This window comes from Limanda limanda, chromosome 16, assembly GCF_963576545.1.
Source record: "Limanda limanda chromosome 16, fLimLim1.1, whole genome shotgun sequence".
NCBI lineage: Eukaryota > Metazoa > Chordata > Actinopteri > Pleuronectiformes > Pleuronectidae > Limanda > Limanda limanda.
This window is the reverse complement of record NC_083651.1, coordinates 21,116,366-21,142,247: the sequence shown is the minus strand read 5'-3', so window position 1 is coordinate 21,142,247 and position 25,882 is coordinate 21,116,366. Positions and strand designations below refer to the sequence as shown.

General features: G+C 41.6%; 4 protein-coding genes across 4 annotated transcripts in view; 1 reads left to right on the top strand and 3 right to left on the bottom strand.

Annotated features, from left to right (window-relative positions):
• LOC133022172 (claudin-14-like) overlaps positions 1-1,163 on the bottom strand; it is a 1,624-nt gene extending 461 nt beyond the window's left edge. Inside the window, exons 1-2 of the mRNA XM_061089203.1 lie at positions 930-1,163; positions 1-46 (exon numbers count right to left, since the gene is read on the bottom strand). The exon at positions 1-46 is cut by the window's left edge and continues 461 nt beyond it. Of these exons, the coding sequence (XP_060945186.1) occupies positions 1-46; positions 930-1,163 (280 nt within the window). The remainder of the gene's footprint in view (positions 47-929) is intronic.
• Positions 1,164-4,873: 3,710 nt separating this feature from the next.
• LOC133022243 (F-box only protein 47-like) lies at positions 4,874-8,288 on the top strand. Its single transcript, XM_061089278.1, has 10 exons — positions 4,874-5,060; positions 5,182-5,343; positions 5,457-5,533; positions 5,906-5,980; positions 6,263-6,371; positions 6,699-6,872; positions 7,102-7,251; positions 7,539-7,681; positions 7,882-8,041; positions 8,188-8,288. Exons 1-10 carry the CDS (start codon positions 4,874-4,876, stop codon positions 8,286-8,288), a joined length of 1,338 nt encoding a protein of 445 aa, XP_060945261.1.
• Positions 8,289-9,211: 923 nt separating this feature from the next.
• Positions 9,212-11,972, bottom strand: LOC133022182 (ADP-ribosylation factor-like protein 6). Its single transcript, XM_061089212.1, has 9 exons — positions 11,850-11,972; positions 11,624-11,674; positions 11,456-11,517; positions 11,234-11,302; positions 11,041-11,135; positions 10,480-10,609; positions 9,905-9,960; positions 9,773-9,785; positions 9,212-9,245 (listed from the first exon to the last, which is right to left on the bottom strand). The coding sequence occupies exons 1-9, from the start codon at positions 11,970-11,972 to the stop codon at positions 9,212-9,214; spliced, it is 633 nt and encodes a 210-aa protein (XP_060945195.1).
• Positions 11,973-15,763: 3,791 nt separating this feature from the next.
• Positions 15,764-25,882, bottom strand: part of LOC133021413 (ephrin type-A receptor 6-like) — a 140,626-nt gene continuing 130,507 nt past the window's right edge. Inside the window, exons 10-16 of the mRNA XM_061088252.1 lie at positions 25,664-25,849; positions 22,283-22,344; positions 21,597-21,806; positions 20,999-21,148; positions 17,231-17,424; positions 16,768-16,917; positions 15,764-15,878 (exon numbers count right to left, since the gene is read on the bottom strand). Coding sequence (XP_060944235.1) covers positions 15,764-15,878; positions 16,768-16,917; positions 17,231-17,424; positions 20,999-21,148; positions 21,597-21,806; positions 22,283-22,344; positions 25,664-25,849 — 1,067 coding nt within the window. The remainder of the gene's footprint in view (positions 15,879-16,767; positions 16,918-17,230; positions 17,425-20,998; positions 21,149-21,596; positions 21,807-22,282; positions 22,345-25,663; positions 25,850-25,882) is intronic.

Below are 25,882 nucleotides of genomic sequence, written 5' to 3'. Positions count from 1 at the left end.
CCAGGACTGAGGTGATGCAGGAGAGCACCATGAGAGCCCGGGCAGCCTAATGTGGAGGAGAACAAACACTTTTAGAGCTGGGACTGAACTTGCTGTTATGTTTGGGCTAGTGAGGACTCCAGGCCACGTTTATCAGTGAAAAAAAAGTAGCTTCTTATCATTTAGGTCCTTAAGGACATTCCTGAATGCCACGAGAGCTGCTTGAAATGTGAAGATACGAGTTAGTCAGATGAGGTTTGATCAGGAGTTCAAATTTTCTTCAATACCATGATCCAAAACATTATAATGGGAGATTACATAATGTGTATTTCCTTGTCTGTGAATTAATCTTAAGCAAACAAATTGAATATGTATTTGTTTAGCCACAGCCAAATTTGTTAAACATTAAGTATTTCCTGAAATTCTATGACCACAGTGCCTGAAGGTCAGTTCCGTTTTTAGTCACTCATAAGCCCAGTTAGTGAAAAGAAAAGCTTACGACACCAAGACCTTTAAACATATAAGGGATTAATGAAGTAAAAATATACTTTTTTTTAACTGTACATGTATTTATACAAACAGCAGTGCAGACTGTGTGACCAGAAACAATAATAAGTAAAGCCAGACTTGAAACACAGGGCAGAACTTATTCTGAGAGTCTGTATCCATTAACTGCACTTTATCCTGTAACAGGTTCAGTTTTCAATCAATCAAAGCACTGGTTAATAAATACATCAACACATGATTTCTAAGGTGGCTGCCAGCCTCTCAAGTTCGGTAAATATTTGAATGAAAATTATCTGAAGCAGAGAAAAGCAATAACTAAAGCAACGACAACATTTCTGCTCAAATAATTACCGAAACCATTCATCTATAATTAATTTCTTTGGGTAAAGTACAGTACAGTTGCCTGATCTAAATGCTGTCACCAAATGGTGTATGTGCAGTACCTGCAGGTCCTGTGGCAGCGCCAGCAGAGATCTATACACCTCACATTGGTAAATGCCAGTGCTGTGCCACACACACTCCATCCACAGGCCTTTAATATAGGCAGTGGCTGTGATGATGTTGGCGCCCACATAGGCCGTGCTGCGCCAGTGGGGAAGCAGAGTCGCAGCCACGGTTCCCACAAACCCCAGCAGGCCCAAGAAGAAACCGAGGAGCTGAACCGCCATGCTGGCCATGATTGTTTCAGTCGGACAGACGCTCAAACTGCAAAGTACAAAGAGACAGTCACAGCTGATGAGCATGTAAACACACAGACAATCTGGGGAGAAAAAGCTGTGTATGTCAATCACCAGTCTCAGGAATATACACTGAAGTCAAGAAAATGATGATTTTCACCACATGTCACCACATGAAACTGAGCACTTTTTGGAACCAAGCTACAGTCCCACAGGCTGCAGATGTGGCTGGATTCCTCCTTTCATCGGCATAGTCCCCAGCAGTAGAGCAAATTCCACTGAGCTGACATCCAGTCCCAGAGTCAGTGTCTCTGGAGGAGCGCAGGCAGAAACAGCAGTGGAAACTTTCAGTATTCTGTCATCATTCTCCGGTGAGTGGCAGATGACTGCATCTGTAACTAATGAGAGCGTTGTTCGGCTTCACCTGCTTAATGCTCCCCTCAGGAGGGCAAACCACAGCAGGCTATTTGTCGAGCTCTGTACGCTCCCCCTCAGGAACGGAGAGAGGGGAAATTAAACATTTACAGAAAGCGCCCAAGCTGAGAGTCGCTGATATAAACCACTAACTTCTAACATTTCTCCCAGCTCTGCAGGGTATTAGAGAGAGCTGATGACAGAACGGGGCTCCAGACTGTGGCAGGAAGAGATTGTTGTTGTTCTAATGGGCCGAATTCTATTATGTCCAATTATTCTCCGTCATCATCTGGGACTTTTGTCACACATATTCCACAGCTGTCTCCCCCTAGATCCAGGCCTCAAGTAATTATGCCCTCCCTCGCAGAAAGAAAATAGGTAGTTAAGCATTTACTTATGTCCTTCCTCAATGTTTTGAACAAAATGTTCTCTGGGTGAAACAATCCTGAATAATGAGCAGGTGAAATATTTTATTCCAAAGACAACTCAAGTCTAAAAAACACAATAGTAATATAAGGGAACAAATAATACTTCTTACATTAGAAATAGCCTGTTTTGCCTGCAAACACTATAAATGTAAGAACCAGAGAAAAAACAAATCATTGTTTTTTAGACTTCCTCAGAGAGCAGAGGCTGTTTATAAAGCCTGATTGTTGTTCAGTGGTAGAACTGGTGCCGTTGGGACCTCTTACTGTAAATATCACAGATACAGGCCTCATTGTGCTGCCTTAATGATCAACTACACAGGAGACATAACAAGTGTAAGCAAAGCTGTTACAAGCATCTTGATTCATTTTGGTTCGCATCCAAAGTCACTGTGGAAACATCAAATTTGGATCATCTGCAATTTCTATGATGTAGAATTAATAATCCATCCATATTTTGAATACTCACCAACAGGGTTACATGAGGACTACAGAGCCTTGGTCACAGGTGTCCAGACGGCACACTCGTCCATAGTTGGAGGAGTTCCAGAGAAATAAGGTCAGTGGCATTGATTCCACACTGACCAGCTCCTTCTGTCTCTGCCTCTGCTTAAACCGACAAGTACAGTGTGTGTGTGTGTGTGTGTGTGTGTGTGTGTGTGTGTGTGTGTGTGTGTGTGTGTGTGCGCGTGTGTGTGTGTCTGGCCTGTCAAATAATTGACTGGCCAGATATTATCATCGGCATTATCCCTGTCAGTGCCGGGAGCATCATGTCAGAGATGACATGAGAGAAAGCACTGCTGCTGACATGTTGCTCCCGACAGATAAACAGGGCGGATGTCAACTGTCGGAGGCAGAGCAGAGACAGACAGAGGAGATATTGTCCTCACTGGTTGGGCTCTTTTACTCCCAATAACTCAGCTCCCTGAATATTCCGAATCTGTGGATAGCAATGAAAATACAAGAGAAGAATGAAGGAAATGCTGATTTCATAAGGTAGCCTACAAATTCACGTAATCATCAGACATGTAAAAGTGCACAGTCACATTTGACTTGGTGGTAATGTGGTGTACTCACTGTGTAAGCAGCCAGGTGAGGTCAGTCAAAGCTTCACTTCTATCCTGAGTTCATCTTCTAAGTCCATCTTCTCGCTCTGTGGTTCTTATCTCTCTGTCCCAGCCCACCGTGACATCCTGTCAGGACACAGAAGCCTGTTCCTTGCCCTTCTCCTGGGTCCTCTGTGTAGTGTTCAGCTCTCTGTCAGAGCCCTGTAGTGCAGGGATGATCCTCTCCAAGGTCCGCCTGTGGGAGACGCCATTTGAATGTAGAACACTTAATAGTCTTAGTTAGGAAGAGTAATCCTGTGATTAGCAGCTGAGCATAGCTGGTTTTGAGGCACACGCTGCTGGAGGGCAGCGCGGCCGTGACGACCGTGTGACACAGGCCTTTCCTATTTGGAAGTCTCCTTTATGTGTGCAGAGGTTTGGACAGCTGCAAACTTCCCACACTACACACACCCTTTTCATAATGTGTATACACAGAAGAGTAACTCAAGGCAGAAGTGGCCTACTTTGAAGACCACACACACACACACGCACGCACGCACGCACGCACGCACGCACACACACACACACACACACACACACACACACACACACACACACACACACACACACACACACACACACACACAGAGACACACACTAGCTTTGTATGTTGTTTCTCACATTAGTAAATAGACACTGCTAATAACTATACAGCTAAATATGCTTTTCTTTGTTTTTGATATTATTACAGTGCAGAGTATTAGGGCCATAATGAAAAACTAGGATTTTTCAAATGATATTGTAATATTACTACTTTATTCTTCCAATATCACAACTTTAACATTGCGACTTTATTCTTGTATTGGATACTTTGACATCCTTCTAATAAAACATTTTAATTCTTGTAATATAACAACTTTATTCAAGTGCTAGCATGACTTTAATAATGTAATACTATGACCTTATGCTTTTAATAGGTTACTTTATTCTTGTTATATTGTATCTGCATTCTTGCTATATTAAAAATGTATTCTTGTACTTTTACTTGAATTATCGTAACATAATAACTTCATCACAACTTTATTCTTGTTTTAGTAGAACTTTATTGTAATAGTACAAAAACTTTATTTGTATAATATTACAACTCATACATCAATACAATACATCAATATATCTCCTAGTATTAAAACATTTATTCTTGTAACATTTGGACTTTATTCTGGAAATCAGTTTTTATCCCTTTTAAGCAGCTAGTACTCTGTTGTACTTCAGTGACATTTTAAAAAGTTCCATTAACCTGCAGCAGGTAAGTTTGTGAATAATACTTCATGAAAACTTCATAAACTACTTGATCACGTTATTTCTTACAGGAAGACGAAACAAGTAAGAAACTTAAGTTTATTCTACTGTCAGTGAACTACACTCGATCATTTAGCGCCGCAGTGACCGGCTCATCACGGAGAGCTAGCACAGAGCTAACAGAGAGCTAGCACAGAGCTAACAGGCTGCTAACACAGAGCTAACATGCTGCTAGCACAGAGCTAACTCACTTTTACAGCGGACATCAACCGTCTCTAAGTTTATAGTATCAGTAAGATGTGTTTCACTCCAGTGTGTATTTCTACTTTTTTCTGCCACTTCTTAAATTGAAGCCTTCATAAAGGTAGCCATCGTTAGTTTGTCAAGAGTTCAGTTTAAGCTAGCGCTAGCTCGGTTAGCTTGTGACTTGGCCTAGATGGTTCTAGTAGTAGTCAGAGGAGTTTTAGCTAAGTTAGCTAAGTTATTCATTAACTCCATGTGTGTCTCTGCAGTGGACTCGGTGAGGATGGTCATGGTGAAGAAAGCTTTGAGGAGTGACAGCAGGTTCACACTGATGTACAGCAGCCAGAGGCACAGGAGGAGTGTGGCCCCGGCCAGATCCATCAGGACCCGCAGCCAGGTGGTCCTCAGCAGCAGCTCCCTCCACACACTCCCCCCGGAGGTCTTCAACCTGATCCTGGATCAGCTGTCAGGTGAGAAGGTTTAGTTTAGTGATTATATTTTTGTCAAAGAAAAACTTTCATTATTTGTTTCTGTCACCTTAGCACCAATTTCATAACACTTTTGTGAATGGAAATGCTTGTGTCTTGTCAGTGCTGGAGATCAGTGTCTTTAGCATGGCGTCCAAAGAGATCAATCAATGCATCTTGGACTACATCTCCACTGTGGCCTGGAAGAATAAAATGATCATCCAAAGTTTTCACCGCTCCACCTACAAGGAGCAGTTATCCACTATTGGACACTACAGAAGTCTGGGTATGAAGCAGTTATACAAGGAATACAAGCTATAATGTGAATTTAAACAATGGGAGAGACCAGAATTATTAATTTTTTACTTGAATAATGTGGATTTTTTTTTACTCTTTCAGGTGTATTATTCAAGAGATGTACACTTCTCCTACCAACAAAGGAAAGGTTGAAGTTTATCTTTAAGACGTTCTCTCAGGTAAGAAATGAGTTCAGAAGTGAGAACAGCACATTGTGTGAAGTACTTCAGTCTCTTTTTATTTTGATAGGAGCCAAAGAGAATAGAAATCGGCTCTCTAGCTAAAGCATCTTATTTTACACATTTAGTGGAGATGAAAAATCACTTTGCTCTGTGATTTGTAGGCAGAGTATGTATCTAGCTGTTGTAGTTTCTACACCTGGTTAAATTGTTTTCATTGTTAACAGCAGTAAAATTGTTAGTATAGAGAACCATGATGATTCTAATTTGCATTAGTACATGTGTGACTATTGCACAAGCCTACATACTTATTGATTATGTTATGAAATTGGCAGATAAATCTCACAGTAATGTCCTCATGTTTTCTTTCAGATTCCCTGCTTCATGTTAGAGCAGTGTCAAATTCCCAACTGCATCGGCTTCTCCAGCTGTGGTGTCTTTCTCAAGGTGAGAGACTCATATAAAGACTAGAAATTGTCTACTAAAGTGATCCTTAATCGCATGTTGACTCCATCCAACCTGAAGACGTCCTCCTCCAACCTAGTTATAAAATCTTTCTTGTTACAAACATTCACACCCTTTATTTAGAGCCTAGTAAAGTGAAGTGTAGTACCAGGCACAGATAAAGAATTAAAATCAGCTGTTTTTTTACAATAACATTTCATAAGAATGAATAAACTTTATCAAGACTAACTGTTTTCTTGCTTTTTGTGTCCCCTCCCTTTAAAGACACTGATTGCAGGCTGGGACGAGCTAGAGTGTCACAGAGTGTTCAACTTCCTGTGTGAGCTCACAAACCTGCTGCAAAAAGTGGAGGCCGTTATCGCTGCAAAACCAGGTGTGTGTTTTAAGTGTGTCTTGATGTGAAAATACTGCTGAATGTTGAAGAGGCTGGAGCTGAAGTGTTCTCTCCATCAAACCCACTGTGTCCAGTCTGTAATACTTGATGTCGTTCATTTCAGTCTCCCTGCCTCAGATCCATGGTGGTGAAGGCAGTGATGAGCAGATATTAGTTTTAAGTCTGAGTTGTTTGAACAACAGAGAAGAGGATGAGCCAATAGCAGTGTGTCCTCTCCTGTCTGGGCCTTCTCCTGATGAGGCTTGTGAAATCCTGGAGCATGTTACAAAAACCATGTTGTCTTACTTTCATAATGTCTGACATCAGGGGTGAGGAGGTACCAGGAGGTGCAGTTCCGTCTGTTCTGTCGTCAGGTTCTGTTGGATCCGTGGCTGAATCAGCCAGAGTGTCAGTTCTGGCTCACACAACTTCTGAGGCCTTGGCCCCTGGTTACCCAGGCTCACTTGCTGTTCATCCTCTACGGACCACAGCTGCCTGAGGGTAAGATCACTGTTTAAACTCTTTGTCTAATAACAGCTAGTAAAATCAATCAATTTATTTGACTTAATGAGAACAGGCCTCATTTTCTGGACAGATTTTTGTTTTGCTGAGATTGATGTTTCTTGATTTGTTTATACTCACACCCTGAGAACTTCTCTGCAATCTATCTAATAATTCCCCAAATCTCTTTATAGAAGAGTTATATGTGTGAGTTTCTCTCTACATGCAGGTATTCTGGGATGGCAGGGTCTGTTAGAGACAGGGCTTCCTCACACCACCCTGTGGGACCTGGCCCAGGCCATCCTCCTGCTGTTAGGCAAACTAGAAGTCAAAGGCTGGAGCAACGAATCGATGCTGGCGATCCTGGAGGAGCTCATCGGTATGATACTTCAGTCTTTATTAAATGTGTTCATGTTGTAGACCTCCAGATAGACAGAACACAATATGACATGATATGTAAAGTGGTATTTATCATAGTATAGGATTAATTAGATGCATATGCTGCCCAAAGTTAAGGGGTTCAAGTATCTTGGGGTCTTGTTCACAAGTGAAGATGGATCTGGAGATGCAAAGGCCGGAACAGGGGGTTAATACTTCTCAATATATATATGGTACAGATGAATGTATATATTGCAAAACAGATATTTTGATCTTTATCCTGTGCAGTCATTCCCCAGCCGTGGCATGTGGAGAACGTGGCTCGTCTCTTGGTTCTGTGCGGCAGCAATCTCTGCTACACCGTCCTGGCCAGCAAGGCCCTGAACGGACGCCTCCAGGAGATCTCCAGACTCATTGTCTACATGATCCTGGTGAGATCATCAGCTGCATGCTGTCCCATATTGGGCTTTTATTAAAAAATAAATCTGTCATCATTTTCCTTTTTTAAATTTGATACAATGCAGTTAGAACACATGATTAGTTGTGGAATATTAGACGAAACATCTCCGTTCAGAGCATTTTTCATAAACCTCATCACATAGTTTTCTGTTTTGTGTGGCTTCATCATCAGGTGTGTGAGAAGGAGGGCTACCACATGAGCTGGGCGGTGAAGTTGGTACGACAGCTTTGTAATGTCTTCAGCACCCCTTCTGAAAAGTTCCACTTCATCCAAACACTGGAGAACATGTTCGTAGAAGTCACCAGGGAGTTCTTTGATTTTTATGTCATAGGTAAGCAGTGGTATTTTTTAAGTTTAGATTTTATTCCATGGAATTCATGTCACTAAACTCTCTACCACTTTGAAGTTGTATTCTCTAAACCTGTGGTTCACACACCTTCAGGTGAGTGACCTTTTCCATAACACAATGTGTTCCAGGGAACCACCTTGGAGACAGGGAGAATTTCCAGACCCTGTGTATCCTCATGGACTCCAGCGCTCGCTTCCACACCAAGTTCCTCCACATGCTGCTGAAATAGGACTCATGCAGATTGTTAGTGACACGAAGTGGAGCAGAGTAAGAAGAGATGGAGGAGAAATACACGGCAATAACGAAAGAGAGTAACTAGAGAGACGGAGCGCGATAAGATGTTCACAACAGTCCTAAGGATTGAACAGTGGTGGTGTTGCCATGGTTGGTTTGAAAGTTCAGATAAATCAGAGGATGCATTTTGCTGACAGTTCACTAAATGCTATAAACAAGATGGCATTTGCTTAATTATTTAAACAAACAAAGTTATTTATACAAGTGACATTTGTCTCAATTCAATATCTTGTTCGCCTTTAACATCTTGGATTTTTATAAACAGTTCTTAATATTTATAAATTAACGGTAACAATATTTATTAGATGCTATTTATTCACATTTCCTCTCTGTGTAAATATAGTTAGGGTTACAGTGATAACATTGTTTTTGTATAGTGTATTAAATTGATATGTTTTCAGTTCTCTTTTGTCTTCATTTGAAAAAACAGAAACACAGCAAGCACACATTTTAACATCCACCAGGTAGAAAAATATTCAGTGGTGACATTAGCATTTAAAATAAATCGGTTAAAAAATTTATCAATTGTGTCATGGAGTAAAAAAGGAGTGTCAGGAAATGTTATGAATAACATTTTTCAATGTTTTTATTTAAAAGGAATACATTCAGACTGTTTACATTTGCTTACTCATAACATGTGAGTACAACATAGAGCTTTACGTTTAAACAGTAGTCATACGAATTATACTATAAGTACTTTTATAAAGAAACATGGTGTCAAACGTATAGCATTAAAAGGAAGTACTAGGCTACTTCACATTGAAGTTTAAGGCCTGCAATATTAAGTGTGATGAACGCTCCGTTAGGTGGATGAGACTGAGATTACTGCATCCACGACTCGCCTCGGTCACAAAACTTTCAGTCGTTCATTTGTTCATTGTTTTGATGTGATCTGAGAAAAAAACAGAAAAATTCAATTATCTCTATGGAGCCTGGTTGTGTTCCCTTCATATCTGGATACAGGTTCAAAATGAAAAGCAACAGTCAAACTTGTTAAGTTTGAACATGAACTGGAAACCATTTAATTTAAGCTTTTATATCATAGGACACTGTTAAGTGTGAAAGAGTAAAAAAGGGGAGCAGGGAATGGAAAAGAAATGCAGCAAATCCTCCATATAAATCAGGTGCCTGATTACCCATGTGCTGAGTTTGAGTAGGTTATGTTGGAAGTAGCATCTCCATTCAAATTGGACTAAAGTCAAAACGTTTACCACAGCATATGCAACACATAGACCTCATTTGGATTGGATTCTTCTAGCGGAGGTTGAGTGATTTAAAAATTACATAATTTTTTCTCTGCAGCTCAGTATTGTTTTTGGGACCTCCCACGTTTTATATCCTATCCAGAAGGACACTGATATTCAATCTACCACCACAATCACTTCACATGTTGACACGAGACAGCACCATGATACTTACTGTGCAATTTGCTCTACAAGTATGGGAAGAAAAGACACAATCTCAATAAGGCTTCAGACAGCATTTGAACATTGATATTGAAATGTTCTCTTCAGACCAGAGCATGACAGTCTGATTAATTAGCCATGTTACCGTGCAGCCAGTCCAGCCCTTCCTGCAGGCCCTCTCCCTTGATAGCATTGCTGGCACTGAAAAAAAAAAAGATGTCAAGGAGTTAATCTCTTCGTGGTACACGTTTACTTTCTCAAGTCATTTCTTGGATCCTGGATGTTTAAAGCTTTTTAGCTCTTAATCCATCTTCCTTCCATCTGGCTAATGAGTAAACAGGGTGGAAAACCCATGCACATGAAAGAGAGCTGCTCTTTGTGTGTTGCTCCCAATAATGTTTAACCTGTGAGCAGCGGACAGAAATAGGAAACAGAACCAGAAAAAGACCAGAGTAAATATATACCTGATCACTTTATTGTCTCTGTTTAAGACTTTAAGCTGTGGAAGCACAACATGTTTTTGATGGGAAGTTACCAAGTTACAAACTAAATGCACCTAAATACCTTCATTAGAGATGATTCATCAGGGCGAATATTATTAGAATAAAGTGGCTGCATGACCAGAATACTGTAAAGCCCAAAACACAAGAAAACTGAGCTAAACATTGGAGCTTTGGACAGTGTGCAGCCTCATATGGACGTATTTGACAGATGTGTTACCAGATGTGCCAGGGTTTGTCTCGGATGTTCTCCAACGACAACATCTGTGAGACCTTGACAGAAGACATGGCGTCCCGCAGGTCCGTCTTGTTAGCAAAGAACAATACCGGTATCTTTTTGCTGCGGATATCTGGGTGATAAGAAAAACATGTTGGCCACTGAGATCATAGCCAAGAGAAATGTCCAAAAAGATAAAATGATGACTGATACTGATTATTGTCAGTTTGGAACAATAGTTTCAAGATAGCTACATTTCAACATTTGCATTTGTTGGCAAAGAATGTAAATTCTGTCAGGAGTGTGTCTGTTGGGTAAAGATTTACAATAGAGAACTCAAACTAGATAATCATTGTATTGTTTTGCTTAACGAAATGTTGACATAAATAAACTAAGGGTGATCTCCATTATTTCACAGAGAGACCCTAAACCATGCCTGATATTTTCTATAGTCCGACATATATCTTAGTAAACAGTATCCTGCAGGCGTTGTAAACATGTCAGGGTAAATAAACTTAAAACTGTATCCACAATATGCTTTTTCAGAATTCATGTAGTTTGTACCCTCGTGGTTGAGAAAAATATCGAGCTCCTCTTTGGCAACGACCATCCTCAGTTTGTCTCCGCTGTCGATGACAAAGATGATGGCGTGACTCTCTCTGAGGGGGACAGGAGCACAGACGTTACAACCCACACAACCCTGCTAATATGTATTGAATATTTAGTATGAGTGACGGGCACATTGTGTGTTTCATACTTGTAGTAATGCTCCCACAGGTTTCTGTATCTGCTCTGCCCGGACATATCGAACACTGTGAACGACAGGCTGCTCGCGGAGGTAGGGAGAGGAGGGAGAGGAGGAAGAGGAGGGAGAGGGGGAAGAGGAGGGAGATCAGCTCAGGATGATGCTGCTTCAGTCATTTAATACATTATTTATGAAGGTTAGTTGTAACACATTTTAATATCTGTGGGATTCTACCTTGAGCTCTTGAACTTTTCAATGTTGAAGCCAATTGTTGGGACTATTTCTTGTGCCTGGGTCTGCATGCGTCCACACACACACAAACACACGCACACAAACAGACAAGTAATGGCAATAGTACGTCAACAAGTACATGGTATGAGGAGAGTATGATATGGGCTTTACCTGACTAACATGTTTCCACTCCTCTGACAATGGGCCTACATGATTCGCACGCTGAAAACAAGCAATCAGTGAATGATTGCAGTGAAATGAAGATATTGAAAGGCCTTCTCATTGTGTTTAAAAGATTAGTGTTTGTATAACAAGTCTGTGTGCGCTTACAGGGCAGGACTACATGAAGAAAGGCCTCTCACTTAACTCACAACGTAGCCCAGTGTCGTGCACTTACATTGGCCGGCTTCAGTTGGTTGATGATGGTGGTCTTGCCGCTGTTGTCGAGCCCCAAACACAAAACGTTGACCTCTTTCTTCTTCAGGCCGAGCCAGCCTGACAGTTTATCCAGCAGCCCCATTACGCTCTGTTATTACCTCCTAACCATTTAAACTTTCAAACACATAACCCCCTAGGTGGTCCAATCACTGGTAATTATGAGACCTACATCTGCAAAAATCTCAAAGAAGCGTAAAAATCGAAAATAGCAGTGGCATAGCGTGTCCCTACTTGCAGAGAGTTGTGTCACACGCTGAGATGCCGCCTGGGCATCCCGGCTTGTGACAGGTAATCCTATTAGGGAGCGAATTAAGCTGTTGTGAACCACCCGGTGACATGATCATGGTGAATGGAGCTTCCCAGCCCCCCCCTCATCTAATGCATTTGATTTATTACTTTAAAGCACATTTTCTGTCGGAGGGGACCATCTTATATCGGCCCCATGAAGACATAAAAACAAAAAGCAGCAGCAGCTCTGGCATTTTCTGAAGTCAAATAAAAAACAATAATAGTGCGTCAATCTGTTGTCTGTCTGTTGTGCTGCTATAAGACTCAATCCATCTGTTACAGATGGCTGTGTTGTTGTAAATTACAACAAATAAGCAGCAACATTCCAAGATACATTTCCAAATGTCAAAATCAGAAAAGGGTCATGGTCACAATAAACTCACATGACAACATAATAATCGATAAAATTCAACTAAGACATCTGTCTTTGAATTAAATATCTAAAGTTAAAACTGCATTATAATAATAAGAATTGAATTTGGAGTCATCACATGGCAGCTCTGGAGATATTCACTGGTCCAGCAGCGCCATCTCTTGGTTATAAGTTACGTGTGCTTATGTAAATTTCCTGTTGAAGACTAAGACAGAATTAACTAAATAAGTTACCGTTCACAGTAAGAATTGAAAGTGATGTGATATAAATGAGTGTAATTGGTGCATAGACCCTTTGTGATGTGATCAAAGTTGAAAGGGGGCAAAGCTGCATACTATGGGAAACCTGTCGGGGTCTGGATACTAGTGGTGGTTGATGGGATCTAGAAAATGTTGAGGAGCTGAATGAGATGAGTGAACTCAAATTGACTCGACCAGTCTGGATGAGGAGACTGGAGGCGTCTGAGGAGAACGAGAGAGACAGCTAGTCACTGAAATGACAGCTGGCAGAGAGAACAACAGATTTGAAGTGCACAGCAACGACATGATTGGCTGAAGAAGATTATGGCAAAAATCTGATTGGATTACAATACTCATTCAAGAGTCAGCTGAAAGTCTCTCTGATTGAGTTTCATCTTAAACACAGTTAAATACATGTGACAATAATATTGTTAGATTTAGTTTTTTCATATCTCTGGAAAGAAATTATAAAAACATGTGTTTTATGAAGACATTTTCATATTTGATATGTATATATTATATATATGTATATTCTGATTGGACATCTGCCAACATTGAAGTGAGTTGAGCCCTGGTTGCAGCGTTGACTCTGTGATGAAATGTTAAAGTTCTTCAAGTTTCTCCTCCACTAAAACAACAGTGTTTCACAGCCTGAGAGATAGAAGATAGTATTTCTTCCAATGAATCAATGTCGCTTTCGATTGTCTTCGCTCGGCCCCAGATTTAAAAAAAAGACAAGAAAGAAATAATCGAAACCAAATTAAATGAGCAGTCAACCTCCAGAACTGTTCATCTTTATTTGCAAATAAATATTCGCTGTAACTGCCTCTTACAGTGTGCAAGATCTACAACATCTCTTTGGAAATCATAGAAAAATAAAATACAAGAATCGTAAGTTTACTTGTACTTTGTACAAAAGAACGTTCTAACATTGCTCAGCAGTAGAACATGCTAAACAAACAGCATCTGATATTCTCCGTTATTCTGCAGAGGGGGTGGTGACGGTGGGCGTGGTGTGTACAAATAGGTCCACGTGCTGGGATGTGTGCGCGTGCACCTTCCTGCTGCTGGCGGCCGGGATGGATGAGGGACTGTGGCACAGATCTCTGGATCCACTTTGCCTTTGACTTGAATCACCCAGTTTGTCTAGGAAACCACAGCTGTAGACGAGCGGCCGCTCTCTTTAACATGGATAACAACTCAAACTAATGGCTAGGTCCTTTGACTGCACTGAAACTTATGGTCTACTCTAAAGCGTTTCCGACTTGCGAACTGTAAGGCATTCAGTGTGTGTATGTCAATATGTCTGTATGTGTGTGTGTGTTCGTGTGTGTGTTACTGTTGATGTTAGAATGACACATGAAGAGTTGTGATGCTGCTGTTGACGCTTATTCTGTCTCTTCCTTCCTGAAAGTCCTTTAACCGGACAACTCCTTTCTTATCACATCAAACAAATGATGCTGTCTTCCCTCGCTGCTTTCGACCAATCAGGTTTTAGCCTCTTCTGATATTCTGCTTCCTGTTCACCATTGATTTAGACGAGGAAAAAAAGAGAAAATACTTCAATGGCAGAAACATCTGAATACGTTTGACATCATCTACTGTAGATTTCCACTTAGGACTACGCTTATTCTACACAGATTTTCCTCAAACTGCCACAAACGCCACAACCTTTAACACGACCACAACGTTAGCACGGACTGGAGTATACGTCGCATTCGCTGAAATCCACCCGGAAGCTTTTACACCTGAGATGGATCAACCTGCTCGGACATTCTTGGTTCAGCTTTGTCCCGGAAGCACGAAACGATGAATGTGCGCGAAAGGGAATCCTGAAAAACCATCTAGGTACATTTGACTTTTCCAGAAGACACCTCCTAACCTGTACAGTATCCGTGAACATTCATATGTTAAGACAGTGGAGATGTGTGTACTTTCAGGCAACGTATAACATTCACAATGCAAAGAGAAAGAAAAGAATAATAATCAGGCCGATCACACAACCGTGAGAACTGCTAAAAAAAAATTCTACTAGTATGGTTATTTATCTGAAGGCAACGGATCCGGTTCTGCGAGCTTATAAGCGCGTGAGGATAAAAACATGTGGACGGCACGGGAGCCTTGTGTTTGTTTACATGTCAACAAGAGTTGTCTCATTGCAATGTTCATATCTCGCTGAGATACTGAGGTGACTGCATAACACTGTATTGCTGACTTTTGATTAAAAAAAATCTTAAATAAATAATCTTTTTCAATAATATCCAGATTTACTAGGGCTTTCACATACAGGACTGCACATATATAGATATTAGGTTATGATAATAATTATCGATTAATTGTCTATACACTTTTAAAACATTCAAGACATCTCCATAACTTGCTTCTTTCTTCAAGTATAAGCGTACGATATTCTCTGGGGGAGCGGGTGAACGAATAATAAATAAACTGTGATAAATCTTTAAACTCCAAAATAGAAGATACTGAGGGTATTTTTTTTTTTTCTCAAAAGACCAAACGTTTCGATTGCACACCTGATAGCAGCTACAAGAGCAAACAACTCATCAGAGCGAGAAAAGAGTAAAACATAAGTCAAAATATTCAGTAGATTACGTTTGCAAGTCTACATCTCTAGATATTGTTGCTCCACACAAAGTACTGCTGCTGCAACAAGGCATTACATTCCCCTACGTGAGGTCCTGGGTCAGTCTGTAGAGTCTGTCAGGCTGGATCAGTCCGGCACACCGGGACCAGGTTTACTGGGAGAGGGGTGTGTAGTAGAAAAAGAGTCTGGTACTACTGGACGAGAGGGAGACCACGGGGACCGTCTGCTGTGCTAAGTCTGTCCGATAACCTCCGGTACGGGGGGGGGGCTGAGACTCAGGCACAGGCTGGAGACTGTTTCTACTACGGTCTAGACTTCACTTCCGTCCGGTCCACCTGTCCATCCGTCCCAGCTTATGTTCATGGTCGTCCTCATACATGGAAACCTTTCTCCTGTTCGTGCAGCAGCTGAAGGCGAAGCGTCTGTAAGCTGCTGATGATCCGCCTCTGGTGGCCGATCAGGTCCACGCCTATACACCTCACATCTCTAGGTCCAGAGGGAAACACAAACACAGGAGGAAACAAAACGCTTTAATTATATATACTTAAAACATTTTAAAACATCTCTTTTAATGATTTTACCTCCTTTATTCTGCTTTTTTAAGATAATTTATAACATGTTGATTAACAGTTTTGAGGGGCTTTTTTTGGGGGCCCCAGTGACATGACAGATTTGAATGTCAGTTCAGTTTACCAAGGCCACTTGTTATGCTGTTGTGTGCGTTGTTCAATGTTAAAGATCACAGTACCAATGGTATCTCAAATACACCTTTTCTTTTACTAATCTGGATGTTTCACTGAAGAAAGAAGCAGTGTTTTTGTTTCCAAGGACATTGGGCCTATTCTCAGCTGGGCTTTCTTTTTTTTTTTTTTACACAATTTATCATACATGATATTTAAATACCTGGCTGCTACTTTATAGGTAGGTGTTATAGGCCTGAGCCTCTTTGAAAACAGCTCTGTGTGAATTTTTGCGTTTAAAAAAAAAATACAATTAAACAACAGTGTCTAAAATACTTAATGACCAGTTGTAAGTCTGAAGTGATTACTCGTTGATTTATAAGATTAAGTCTTTAGAAGAATAAAAAACTTTTAATCGCCATTAATCTAGATTAATGAATTTCAAAATTGAGTGAGATTAATTAGTTCATCTATTGACAGTCCTAAATATAGCTGAAGCATCTGAATAATTAAAGGGCTGCTTCAGTGATTGAATCACACACTTCAGATCAAAAAATATACACATAACTCATCTACATCCTCTTTCATTACACCCTCCCTCTCTCCTTACACCCCCACTTTGAAACAAGCTCCTTGTTATTAATGTTCGGTTTTCTGCCATCAAATAATGGTTATATGTAGACATCTTGACTCACTCAATACTCATCCTGGCCACAGCATCCAACGTGTTGTAGCCTGCCGCCATGAAGCTGCTGTTGTACTGACTCATCTTGATGGAGTCCAGCCAGTCGCTGACAGAGATGAACATGGGGTAATCCATTTCCTCCCCCGGGGACTCTGGTAGACTGATGCAGAAGAAATGTCAGATTGGGTTTATTGTTATTAAAGCATCTCAGAGTTGGATAAGTGGTGTGACTGACAAAGTTCTCAGAGTGACCCATCATTTTTAGGCGTGGGAGTAAAAGCATTTATCGACCCTCTTAACCAACAACAGTCATGTGATCTTTGCCTTAAGGAGAGACGTCCTGTTACAGCTCAGCGTTTATTGTCCTGTTCAGGGGTAAAGTAAGTTTCTTGGAAAGCAATATGCTCCCTGGTCACCTCCACTCAAATGATCCTACACTGCATTCCCAGAGATAGAAACACTCAGTGCTGTACCTCTGAATGTCCTCCACCAGTGGCAGCAGGCTGCTGGGGTTGCGGATCAGTTTATCCAAGAAGGACACGACGTCGGTGAACTTGGGCCGATGATTCCTCTCCTTCTGCCAGCAGTGCAGCATCAGCTGGTGCAGCGCCACAGGGCAGCCCATTGGCGCCGGCAGCCGGTAGCCCTCTTCAATGGACAGGATCACCTGCAGGAACAGTTTGATGTTATAAACGGTGAAGTCCAAAATGTTGACGGCTTGAGAAATGGTTGAGATATCTACTGAGTGTCATAACCAGTCGGACCACAGGCAGTTTAAAAAGCTGTTCCTCTGTGAAGGCTGCAGCACAGCAGAGAAACACAATAAACCTTTGTTCAAAATGGTAATGCCAAGATGCTAATATTAGGCAGGTGAATTATTCATCATATTCATCTCTGTAGTTTTATCTGTTCCTGACAAATAGTTCTGCCATGGCTACAAACCGAAGAATGACAATAAGATCATGGAATATTTAATAATTAATGACCAGTTGTAAGTCTGCAGCAAAACAAATGATTATTTACTTGATCCGATGTTATAAATCAGAGAAATAATGGATGAATACATAAACGGATGTTCACTTTGTTAACTTTTATTGCCCACGACCTTCTCCTTGGATGTTCGATGTCCAGTTTAGAACAAATATGTTTGAACTTGATCTGTAACTTCTGTTCGAACCTGGTCTGACCGTAGACTGTTTATAAAGATGGTCGACATGACAGCTCCACAAAAGTAAAAGAAAAAGCATCTTGATCCCCTTCTAGTGGCTGGCTCCAGTACAGGTCATAAATCCTCCCTGAGATATTTTTTTTCATTTTAGGTAGTTCTCATCGCAGAGATGTATGTTTAAGTGTTTATTTTGGTTTAGATTAGTTATATGATGTCTTAAAAACAAGATGAAACTTCATGATTGACAGCTGAGACTGGCTCGAGATTAGTTGATTCTGTGTATGGATGGGACGTCACTATCTCGGCTCCATTCCCCAATCACTAGAGCACAGAGTTTGTAATCCAGAATATTTTGGCTTCATTTCAGGATCGTGGGAGGAAGTGGAGACACGTCATCCATCTTCATTTACCGTCTATGCTCTGGACTGGATCAATCAGTTTGCAGGCATGAATCAGAGCTGATCTGTATAAGCCTCCCGACAGAACATCCCCATGCAGTCCCACCTGGGGCTCCCTGTGAGAGGAGAGCTCCATGTTTCTTTGTAGGGTGCAGTGGTAAGTGGCTGACCAGGATGAAATAGTGTTAGGTGGGTTTTGCAGCTTGGCCGGCCTTTTGCTATGGAAAGAACATCTAAGCAATTCCCAAATCCTCCCCAAATCCAGGGACCTTAATGCATGTGTGTGCTTGTGTGTGTGTGTGTAGATGTGCACGAGTCTGTGTGTAAGGGGATTACGGTGGAGCTTTCACACTCAGCGGAGAGAGGGATGGATCTGATTCCTGCATGCCCCCCTCCAATCCCTGACCACAGCTCACGGATCAGTTGGCTGCTCAGCTGTACTGAATCCTCAGCTTTAAACCCCCCCCCTCTAGTGGACCGCGGTCGTCTGAACCTCTGACCTTTACCGCTCACGTTCATCTTTCTCATCCTTCTGCTGGATCTCTGTTCCTAACCTGCTCTCTCTCAGAGGAGGGGGTTTTCTGATGTGAGAAAACAGCCGGGGATCAGATCAAAGGGCAACAATCTTAACAGATATAATGTTTAAAAAAAAAGAAGAAAGAAAAGGATTTTACTCAGCGGAGCAGGGCGTGAAATGAGAAGTCAATCCTGAGGCGTGTTGTAGTGTTGATGTTAGAGAAGGCGTGAGAGCAACATTAACAGTCGGGGCCCAACAACTTAGTCACTAAAATGAAGCCTTGGGTGAGAACAAACAGGACACGTGTAGTCATCCACTCCGGCTGTTATCCATAAGTCACACACCACTCACAGCCACTCACGTGAAGGAGGCCCATTTAAATATGACGCCCTCCTCACTGCTTCTTTATTTCTGCCTCACACAGATGCTGCATCCATCGACCCCAGACTCCAACTTCCCACTTATAAGTCTAAACCAGGATCAAATGTTTAATATGTTTCTCAATGTCTTGTCTTGTGTTCCTTGTTTAGTTTTGCCAGCGACAGGTTATGGAGGAAAAAAAACAAAATGAAAAAAAATAGTTTGAGGGCGTATGTCTCACTGATGATTGGATGCACAATGTCATGCAAATCATCGCTACTTCATATCAGAAGTTAAGATAAGCACTGTTATCCCTGAGCATCATGTACTCAGTACACAGACTGAACTTTTCAAGGTCGCTTGAGATATTTTTAGACTAAATATAAAAGTGAACTCTTCATAGATAAAACAAAAACAAATTTAATTTTCGCCACTGGAAATTGCAAACCTGAGAGATTAGAAAGGAACCCAAAAATACAAATTTGAAATACATGCTAAATAGAGTGACTGGATTGATTGAATAGGATTTATGCATGAAAAATAAACAACGACATTGCTGATGCTATCGTGTCGACCTTTATTCTGATGAAATTCAACTTGGATCCTTTTTTATTTGTTGCTTCTCCTATCTGTGTTAACCAGGGTTATTCTTATATACTTTATAGTTACAGCTGCAATGTCATTTCGTTGCGAACATACGACTGCGAAGAATGCTTTTAATTTGAAACTACTGATACGAGTGGAGAAAGAAATATTAAATTATCGAATAATAAGTCATCCTGTTTCGTTTGACACAAGCGGGGACCCAAATGCTGATGATAGACTTAAAAGGAAGTCCAGCAGAGAAAAGTGTATATCAAATAAACAGGTTTACAGTCACTGGAAGGCAGGAAGGCAAACAAACCAAGTCTTTTAACTCCAAAACAGAAAATCCAAAACTAAAGGTCGCGCAGCAAACAACAAAACCAGAACTATCCTTCCCTTCAAACCATCTACGAAGGTTCTGTGATCAGACTCGCACACAGGATCCTAAATGACATGTCACACATTCTGTTCTCTGAATTTGAGCAGTTACCTTCAAGCAAATGTTACAGAGCTCAGACGTGAGACCAACCGCCTCAAGCTCTCATTCATCCCAACGTCCATCACACTACTCAATAGGGAAACATGTGGATTCAGCCATGTATCTCAATAACCTTTGAACTTTGTCTGGGACATTTTACACTCTGGTTTTTGTTTTTCATCTTTTAAGCATGATATCTTTTTTGTGTTTTATCTATTTATGTTTTTAGGGAAGGTGCAAAATTCATCTCACTTTTTTCTGCATTATTATTCTGGGTGTCACACGATACTGTTTTTGTTTGTTTGTTACAAAATGTACTATTGTTGCTGTAGCACTCTTGCCCACAAAAAATGTCTCCATGGGGACCACAAAGTATATCTGATTTGATTTGATTGGACTAGAAACAAGGGAAACACTGGGGGAGCGATCGGTTGCAAAGTTGAACTGAACTAAACAGAAACCCAAGGGGAATGAAAACAGACAAACTGACACAGAGGAGTGGAAGCGGAGACACTTAATGCACCAGGGAGGCTGCAGGGACAACTGAACTCACACTGGGAGGTGCAGATAATCACAGGGACAAGAGACAGGACAAAAACAGAAAGTAAAGTAAGAGCAAATGGAAAATGGCTTCAAAATAAAACAGGAAAATCGGGTCCAAACACAAAGAATCAAAAGTTAAATGACTTGTACCTCATATGACATAACTTTATTATGAATAAGCACAATACTCACGTCCTGATTGGACATCTCCCAATATGGCCGTTCCCCATACGACATCACCTCCCACATAACGATGCCGTAACTCCACGCGTCACTGGCCGAGGAGAATTTCCTGTATGAGATGGCCTCAGGTGCTGTCCATCGGATTGGAATCTTACCACCCTGTTCAATCACACACACAAACACACAATTTAAAACAAATTCACACACACAAATATGAATACACCCTCGTGGATACAACCTGGCTTTAGAGAATATAAATGAGAGGCTACGATAAATGAACAGTAAGTACTGGAAGGTCCCTTCTATACAATTTACCCACTAATACCAACAGAAATCCATGATGCCCTCAGCTCCAACACGTCTAACGCTGTTTAAGAAATAAACTGATTTAAGTTGCTGACCCTCACCATTAGAGGGTGCTAAAGCCCCCTCAGCACCCTTACTTCCATTACCTTGTCTGTGCTTACAACTCCTGTGCTTTTTCAAGTTGTAGTTTTCCACCTTTACCATTGTGGTTTTCTCTCAAATGCAAAACTTAACTGGGTCACCACCAAAGTACAACATTTAAAATATTTGAGAATTTGGAGGGTGTGAGAGGTGAGTGTACCGTTGTGGTGTAGGCAGCCTCCGGGTCGTCCTCCAGCACTCGGGACAGGCCAAAGTCGGACACTTTACACACAAGGTTGCTGTTGACCAGGATGTTTCGAGCTGCCAGGTCTCGGTGAACGTAGCCCGTGTCTGCCAGGTACTTCATACCTGAGGCGATGCCACGCAGCATGCCGACCAACTGGATGACAGTGAAGTGACCGTCATGTTGCTGACAGGGGAGAGAGAGAGAGAGAGAGAGGGAGGGAGATTCAGAGGTGGATGAGCTGATAGAGACGGAGCCATTGAAAATAGCATAGACAGTATAAACAAGAGGAGGGAAAAAGACAGATAAAATGACTCGAACAAAGGAATAAAACAAGTTTTAGATGTGTAACAGAATACAATGTGGAATACTCTGTTTACAGTCTGTGGGCTGCAGCTAAACGCAGAGTCATTAAACCTCAGCCAGAGACTGAGGGTGATCTCGTTATCCAGCTGAAAGGCCTGATAATGACCTGACCATCACAGACATCCCAAAATATTGTTGTTTCTACAGACTGAGGCACAGGCATGGATGTGTTTTGCTTTCTTTTGTCTTTTTATATCGGGGGTTTTGTCATGTGGTTATTTCCCGGAGAAAAAAAGCCCCGAGGCCAGAGACAAACGTAAATCACAGTCGAGTTCTTTGATCGCTTCAACACTCACCCTCAGAAATGAGTCCAGTGATCCGTTCTCCACGTACTCCACCACAATCATCACAGGTCGGCCTGCAAACACACACACACACACTTATTATTTCTACAAAGATTATTTTCTTGCAATTGTAAATATGAGATCAAGCAGGAAAACCCAGAGGAAATAAATAACTCAGTCCGTCTGCTCCTCAGTGGGAACCACTGCTGAGCAAGTGCTCTCTCCTCATGTTGTGGGTCTGTAGAGTCCCATGCATCACCAACAGCATAATGTGATCCACAGATCATGTGGAGGCCTTTTGATGACACAGGCATTAATAAAGATAAGAGCATGAGGTGCAGTTAGAAGCTCATAAGAGAGCGTCTGGTCTATATATTTCAGAGTTAGTATCAGAGGTTGATATTTTTGGATGAAAGACGCCCTCAGGCTGGGTTTTGTGGGAAAAATATGTAAATTTGACCTTAAAATGCAAATGGCTACTTGTCAATACAATCTCTAAAATAAAACCTCCTTGATAATGATAAAAAGCAATAAAAAGAGAGAGAGAGAGAGAGAGAGAGAGAGGGAGAGAGAGAGAGAGCATGAGCAGCTGATTGATGCATCAAGTGGAGCTGCTGAATTCCTAATTCCCTTTCTTCCATCTCGACATGTTCTACCTGGAGATGCGAGCCGTTCCGCATTCAATCCATCTAGGACATAAAACATTCATTAGAAACAGGTGCAGCTCTGGTTTACAGCTGGGAGGCAGCGGTCCAGGCGTGTGTGCCGCTGAGCTGTAAACTGTTCTGAGCTGCTGGAAACAGAAATAAAAGTGTCACTGTGGTGCAGTCACACCGCGCTATCACACCATTCCAAACCAAGCCACCTCTCTGCCTCTCAAATGGGAACATGACAGGTTGTGTTGTAATGTCAGTACAGAGATTTGTAAAAGAGATTCCTTTCATACATCTGAATGGATGCAGGGTATCTCCGGTTTCACAGAGCCGCAGCACAATATGTGAAAGCAGGGACCCTTTGCAGAATAAAGGCAATTGATTCCAAGTTAATGGCTTCGAGCAACTAGATACAAATATAGATCTGATTTTACATCGCTGTGTGGTTTGAATTAAAGGAGAATCAGACACAAGGGATGTTAATTGATGTAAAAGACACAAACAACAACCATAACGTTAGTTTAAATGTCAACGCCATGAACACAAAGGTGATATCTTCATAAGCGTCATAGTGTTTGCTTTCAATTCAAAAAGTTTATAAAAGCTGTTGTGTGCTGCTCTTTCTCCGAGGTGGGGAAGTTCAGGAGGTGAACAATTTCCAGAACATAACACGTAGTCTTCAGATATAAAGTCCTAAATAGAGAAGATGACACAGAGGGTACAGGTAGAGATGGATGGATGAGCAGAGCGTTCCGCCTGTACTGAACTCTATCACTTAACAAAACTGACACAATCTGCTTGTTGTCGGGTTTTCTTCATCAAAATCTTACCATCTTATCGTTAAACGTACAGATTCTGTCGCTGCACACATATCCAGCAGGGATGCACAGGAAATGATGTGATCAAGCTTGGCTTTCCTGAGCTCATTAGCGGGGTCCGGATACAATCTAAAGTTGCGCGGTGCAGCGCCCCGACACAATAAAAACGCACCTGTTTACCAGACTCCAGCGTGTCACCTGTTATTTCAGCGCAGGTAAAGCAGTCAGTCACAGCACAATACTTCCCATAATTAGTCTCTGAAGAACAACAACAGCTGGAGGGAAATGGAAGATGGAGAGAGCGAGAGAAAGACAAACAGACGGCTCCACTGAAATAAAGCCGGTCTATAGGATGCCCCACTGTCAGGCTGACAGGATTCGGGGTATATATTGTTGTGTGTGTGTGTGCGGTGTGTGTGTGTGTGTGTGTGTGTGTGTGTGTGTGTGTGTGCTTGTACGCAGCCATGCAAAATAGTTTGTTCTCATAACTTCCTCTCATATAAACACAGATAAGTAAAACTGGATAATCCTCATCGCTTCCTACTCAAAAAACCCCAATCAATCATTTTGTCCAATGATTTTGAAGCTCGTCATATTTAAAAGTGAAAAAAGCTCAGAACTACTAATACATGCACGATAAGATAAACTAACAAGTATGACAGCACTTAGAGTACTACTGTATTTTGACGGAGCATGCATAAAAAAGTAAACTAACATATCCCGCTCCTGTTGCATGTATAATGTGTTTATTATTACTATCATAATTATTTGATAAAAGACCTGTGTATCCTACATTTGCTGTCTGTTCCGGGCCCTCTGTGGCCCTCAGGGGTGAATGGATGGATTTATGGATTTGATCTTAATCAGAAAATATCCTTGCAGCGTCTCAATGGAGACATTCAGTCGACTCAAGACATTTTGATTCTTTTACCACCAGACGTCTTTCCAGGGGGACGTCTGCTTTTTGTGGGAAGGTTGTTTGTTTTCTGAAGCGCTATTGAGATTGCAGACTATTAAGCTGCAGTTACAGCCGTAATCAGCAGCTTCAATAATAATGACAGTATCGGCTTTTAAAACCCCCTTATCGGTGGAATCCTTGTCAGTGGAGTGGGAGCTGAGAAGTGTCCTCTATATGCATTAAGGGACGTGTTGAAAGTCTTCAGGGGACACATTTATATTCACAGTGATGTCTCACTTTATACACCCCCTGTAAAAACAACCATATGTTGCACCGGGTGAGCCCCGTGAAACAGAGCTCGTTAACAAATTCACACACACAGACACACACACACACACACACACACACACTTTGCCATAGGTTACTTCTGGAGACATTGCGTTGACTTTCAGAGTTACTCAATTAATTCAAACCGTAGCTTTAATCAAAACCTAACTGATAAATAATGTTGCAGATAATCACCATCATCACCACTACTACGAACTGTTGCTGATCATTAATAACATAAATACATCTATCCCTCTTATCATTTTCATAATGGCAACCAGTCTGACAGAGCTTAAATATGATGGTTAGGTTACACAACTGTTACTGGTTGTCGTCCCCCCGCTCTGTTTTGGTCTGAAGGGAAAAGTGCACTGCATGTCACCAGAGAACAAAATTGTGAGTAATATTTTTTTTGGCACTATCTTTTTAAAGGACAGTTGCAAATGTGCTGCATTGACCGATGTTTCCTGTTTCCTTTGTCTCTGTGAGTCACTGGAGCCCTAGATGCAAGACATGAACAGACACAGGAACAGAAAACGCAGGCGCCTGTTGTACAAACAACTTCACACTCAGATTTGGAAAATGAAACACCAAAAATGTGTTGGGAAATTGGGGTCATTGAGGTCCCACGCATCACAGACAGAACTTTGTCTTTAACATATAAACAGTATTTGCTCATCTACATAGTCCCTCTTACTTTTGGTGACGACGCCCTCCAGCCTGATGATGTTGGGGTGGTCGAACTGGCCCATGATTGACGCCTCGCGCAGGAAGTCCCGCCTCTGACGGTCCACGTAGCCTCCCTTCAGCGTCTTAATGGCCACAGCGATCTCCTTCTTCCCCGGCGTTCTCAGGCGGCCGCTGCACACCTCGCCAAACTCACCTTGAGTGCACGCACACACGGACACACACACAC

Coding starts and splice junctions, on each gene's coding strand:
- LOC133022243 (XM_061089278.1), top strand. CDS start 4,874: ATGGTCATGGTGAAGAAAGCTTTGAGGAGTGACAGCAGGTTCACACTG. Junction 5,061..5,181: donor GATCCTGGATCAGCTGTCAG/GTGAGAAGGTTT, acceptor GTGTCTTGTCAG/TGCTGGAGATCAGTGTCTTT. Junction 8,042..8,187: donor CTTTGATTTTTATGTCATAG/GTAAGCAGTGGT, acceptor AATGTGTTCCAG/GGAACCACCTTGGAGACAGG.
- LOC133022182 (XM_061089212.1), bottom strand. CDS start 11,972: ATGGGGCTGCTGGATAAACTGTCAGGCTGGCTCGGCCTGAAGAAGAAA. Junction 11,675..11,849: donor ACCAACTGAAGCCGGCCAAT/GTAAGTGCACGA, acceptor GCTTGTTTTCAG/CGTGCGAATCATGTAGGCCC. Junction 11,136..11,233: donor CTGTGGGAGCATTACTACAA/GTATGAAACACA, acceptor TGTCCCCCTCAG/AGAGAGTCACGCCATCATCT.